General features: G+C 46.9%; 1 protein-coding gene across 1 annotated transcript in view; it reads left to right on the top strand.

Moving 5' to 3' along the window:
• The first annotated feature begins 812 nt into the window (after nt 1-812).
• The window catches only part of Snrnp70 (small nuclear ribonucleoprotein U1 subunit 70), a 21,186-nt gene continuing 17,134 nt past the window's right edge, over nt 813-4,864 (top strand). Inside the window, exons 1-3 of the mRNA XM_021201008.1 lie at nt 813-1,046; nt 1,730-1,886; nt 4,716-4,778. Coding sequence (XP_021056667.1) covers nt 1,740-1,886; nt 4,716-4,778 — 210 coding nt within the window. The 5' untranslated portion in view covers nt 813-1,046; nt 1,730-1,739. The remainder of the gene's footprint in view (nt 1,047-1,729; nt 1,887-4,715; nt 4,779-4,864) is intronic.

The raw sequence follows: 4,864 nt of genomic DNA, 5'->3' as shown, positions 1-4,864 counted from the left end.
AAAACCTACCCAGAGGTGTCTCTCCTAGCTGATACCAGATCCAATCAAGATTAACCATTACGCATGTATTAAAATTGGTGGATTTAAAAAAAAAAAATAAGGTACAGCTCCCAAGTGTTAAGAAAATTAGAGAAGAACTTGAAACTTTTATTAAGGTGTTAGCTATTTTATATAGAATAAAAGATGTGTGAGTCTATCTTTAAAAAAAATCTTTGAAACAACCCACCCTATTACTTCCTTTAATTGTACAAGCCATAATAAGCGATATTGAATATTTCTCCAATTTAAATTTCAAACAGACTTTTATCCTTTTCTGTTTTTGTTTTTGTTTTTCGAGACAGGGTTTCTCTGTGTAGCCCTGGCTGTTCTGGAACTCACTTTGTAGACCAGGCTGGCCTCGAACTCAGAAATCCGCCTGCCTCTGCCTCCTAGGTGCTGGGATGAAAGGCGTGCACAAGCGCTGCCTGGGTAAGAGTTCTCTCTGGAATGGAGTGTAAACGCAAAGACCCTGTTCACGCAGGCACTCTTTGACAGGCTGCGGAAGGATCTGGGACGTGGTGTGTTACCGAGACGCATGCGCACAAGGGTCCGGGAAGTGTAAGGAGAAAGGGTGGCCCATCCGTGAGTGTCTCGCGGTCACAGGCGGTTAGCTAGAGCGCGAGGTTGAGACCGACCTCGGTCCGATCACGCATGCGCAGGACGGCCGCGGGGCCGCGGACGCTGAGGCGTTTCAGAAGGACTACCGCTTTGGCGCGTGCGCGGTGGCCCTGGTAGGGCCTGGGCGGCGGGGAGGAGGGTCTTTCGACTCGCACGGCGCATGCGCAGCGCGGTAGGCGGAGGGATTCGAGTCGTATCCACTCCCAGTTCTGGTCGCGAGCTGAGGCCGCGCGGGTTGCGAGGAGAGGCCTGGTTTGCGCGCGCTGCGCGGGCCACCGACGCTACCTGACGCGGGCGCCGCCGAGGTGGAAGCCGGAGCGGGAGGTTTTGTTCGTGAAGGGCGGCCGCGAGGCCTGAGACTAACGTCAGGCCGAGGAGAGCGCCGCGCGGTGAGTGAGTGGCTGAAGGAGAGGCCTTAACGGGGAGCGGGGCCGCTACCCACAAGCCCTTGCGGGGTCCCCGAACCCTTTCCCCGCGGCTGCGGCCCGCTTCCCGGGTCAGTGCCTTTGACTTCTCCCTCCGCTTCCCCCATCCTTTACCCAGAGTTCTCGGGACACTCCATCCTTCTTTCCCTCAGGGTCCCCCTCCCCCAATCTGCGGTCCCCTACCCACAGGCCCTTGCGGTTTGTGTGTTGCCTTTTTTTCCTCGCTTTTTTTTTTTTTTTTTTTTTTGTCGCATCCTGGACCTCTACCCACAATTCCTTTCGTCTCTGGGCTCCTAGCTATTTTACGCAGAGGCCCCTGGCTTGCCGGGTATTATCCTTATGGCCTCCCTTGAAATCCCTACTTTATAATCTTAAAAGGCACGAAACGAGCAACCTCTGGAGCGCGAGGCTTCGACCTGGGTCCCACACCTCCTGACTGCTTTCCCCCTTTGTTTTCTGTTACCAGACTTTCGTTTGTCAGCTCTTGGCAAGAGATTTTTTTTTTTTTTTTCAAGCAGATGTTGGTCACTTCCTTGACCAAGACAGCAGCGTCTCAACGCCTGTTTTGTTTGTTTGTTTTGGGTGAAGGGGGCCTTAAAGAAACCTGTGCTAAATAAGGTATGCTAACATAACGTTTCTGATCTTAGATTTGGCAAGATGACACAGTTTCTGCCTCCCAACCTTCTGGCCCTTTTTGCACCCCGAGATCCCATCCCATACCTGCCACCCCTGGAGAAGCTGCCACATGAAAAACACCATAACCAACCTTACTGTGGCATTGCACCATATATCCGAGAGTTTGAGGTGAGCACGTTGGGAGGGAGGGTTTGGTTCTGGATGGGGGCAGGCTACCCTGAGGCATTCAGCTTCAAAACGGTTTTAGTTGTGGTTTGCGAATGTGGCTTCTGCTTTTTCTGATCGTGTTTTGTGCTTGTGTGTAAATTTAAATTTTTTTTAAATTATACTTTTGTATATGTGTGGGTGTATGTGTGCAAATCTGTGAATGTCAGAGGACAACTTGCAAGAGTCCGTTCTCTCCATCTTGTGGGTCCAAGAGATGAAGCCTAGATTGTCAGGCGTGGCGGCAAGAGCCCTTCCCTGCAGAAGCACAGTGCTAACCTCTCTGTTGTGTTTTGAGATAGGGTTTTGCTGTGTAGCTTAGGCAGTCCTTTCTCAGTCTCTTCAATGTTGCATATAATGGGTGTGTGCTTCCAGGAGTGGCTCATTTCCTTAGAGGGTTAAGAATATCTTTTGTATGGATTTGATAGTCCCTAGCCCAAGTGATTGGCCAAATTGGTTACATTGGCAAGTGTGTCTCCATCCTGACTCCCTAAGCCCCCAGACAGGGTTTCTCTGAGTAGCTCTGGCTGTTCTGTTTGTTTTTGTTTTTGTTTTTTTGAGACAGGGTTTCTCTGTGTAGCCCTTGCTGTCCTGGAACTCTAGACCAGGCTGGCCTTGAACTCAGAAATGCTCCTGCCTCTGCCTCTCAAGTGCTGGGAGCATGTGCCACCACTGCCCCAGCTCTGGCTGTTCTGGAACTCACTCTGTAGACCAGGCTGGCCTCAAATTCAAGAGATCTGCCTGTTTCAGCCTCCCCAGGGCTAGGTGATCCACCTTTGTTGATTTTGTTTTGTTCGTGGGTGGTTGTTGTTGTTTTTGTCTTTGGCTGGGGGGGGGGGATACAGTCTTTCATGGTCTTATAGATTTTCCCTTGTCATTAAGGCTAACCTTGAACTCATGATGGTTACTCTACTCAAAGAGCTAGAATTATAGGTGTCTACCACTAACCCAGAAAACATAATGATGTTGTTTTTGTTGTTGTTGTTGTTTTGGTTTTTCGAGACAGGGTTTCTCTGTGTAGCCCTAGCTGTCCTGGAACTCACTTTGTAGACCAGGCTGGCCTTTGCCTCCCAAGTGCTGGGATTAAAGGCGTGTGTGGGTCTCCCCCCCCCCCCACAGGAAACATAATGTTTAATGCACTGGTTAGGTTGGCCTTTAGCAAGAGGTAGCAGTAAGATAAAACCAGTAGAGAGCTGAGTCACAGAATTTATGTTGAAGGGTTTTGGGTAAGGCAGTCAATGTCAATGTTTGTCATTGTAGATACTGCTTTTTTTTTTTCAAGAGGACAAGGTTGCATAGACAATATGATTTAGCAGTAAAAGGTGATTGCTGCCAAGAAATCTTGAGTTCTGTTCCTCGAATCCACAATATGGAAGGAGAGGATATGCTCTAGCATGCTGTCCTCTGATCTCTACGTGCACAGTGATACACAAATACATCCTCAGCTTAATAAGTAAATAAATAAATAATGTAAAGGTTAGGTTATTTTCAGAAGAGGATAGTGTTTACTAGTGCTGAACAGTACAGTGTCCTACAGGGCTTAAGGCTGGGAGCTAGGGGTTTCGCTCTACTTGCTGAGTACGTATGACTAAATCTGAGTCACTTGAGCTCCTTGGAGTCAGTTCTTTTATACAGAAAGTTTGTCATGCCCACCTTCAGAGCAAACCTAAGAAATACTGCCGTATAACCAGAAGTCTTAGGAGGAACATTCTGACATAAAGTAGGAAAAGCAGAATTTATTAGATAACAGAAAGGTGGTTCTTTAGTAATATTTGCCTGTCTACCTTGGTAAACCTCTACTTGAGAGATGTTATTATACAATAAACATTTAATTTAATGGATACAGCTCAGTGGTGCCCTTTTTGCAGGTCATGTGCCAATTAGCATTTAATGATAGCCTGGAGAGGATTTTATGACTTGCTATGTCTTTGCAGATTGTCTTGCTTTGGAGGTCTGCCCTGTCTACCATTGTTTCAGACATATTTCTAGCATTTGGCTCAATGTAAATCATATTTGGAACTGTGGGAAGTGACAGGATTCTTGGTTATGGAAGGAGCCATGCAGCTTTGGTATTATACTTTACAGCTATGTCACCTACATCATGTCAAATGTCTACAGGCATTTATATTGATGTTCTTTTTTTTTTCTTCCCTGTCCTGGGCTTCCTCTGTAGACCAGGCTGGACTCCCATTCAGAGATCAGCCTGCCAGTTCTCTCAAGTGCTGGGATTAAAGGTGTGTGTCAACATTGCCGAGCAATTGATGCTTTTGGTAGATACAAAAGAATTCTGGTTTGTTTTTTTTTTTTTTTTGGTTGTTTGAGGCAGGGTTTCTCTGTATAGCTCTGGCTATCCAGGAACTCACTTTGTAGACCAGGCTGGCCTCAAACTCAGAAATTCGCCTGCCTTTGCCTCCCAAGTGCTGGGATTAAAGGCATGCGCCACCACCGCATGGCTCCAAGAATTCTGTTTTGTTTTTTTAAAGAAGACCTTCAAAAATGAGACTTAGGTTTGTTTGTTTGTTTGTTTGTTTGTTTTTAAATTACGCCTAATAGACATCAAGTCACTTGAACTAGGCAGAAGTTTCTGAACACTGGAGGTTTCTCTGTGACTGTGCCGCAGGTGTGCAGCAGCCTGTCAGCATTGGTCCGTGGAGTATACCCAATCTGGACCACTCCTTGCCTCTGTACAGGGAACTTGTGGCATCTGTGTTGGGAAGGTGTATGAGAGTCTTCCTTGTGGTACGCCTTGCTATTCCGTCACCATTCCTTCTCTGTCATCTTTCTTGTTTCTAGGACCCTCGAGATGCTCCACCTCCAACAAGAGCAGAAACACGGGAAGAACGCATGGAGAGAAAGGTATGCTGTTTTTACCTCTGAGTCTTTTTTTTTTTTTTTTTTTTTTTTTTTTAATATGATTTTTGTTTGCGACCTTTAGAGGGGGG

This window comes from Mus pahari, chromosome 1, assembly GCF_900095145.1.
Source record: "Mus pahari chromosome 1, PAHARI_EIJ_v1.1, whole genome shotgun sequence".
Classification (NCBI taxonomy): domain Eukaryota; kingdom Metazoa; phylum Chordata; class Mammalia; order Rodentia; family Muridae; genus Mus; species Mus pahari.
The sequence above is the reverse complement of the archived record's forward strand: the minus strand, read 5'-3'. Positions and strand labels throughout refer to the sequence as shown.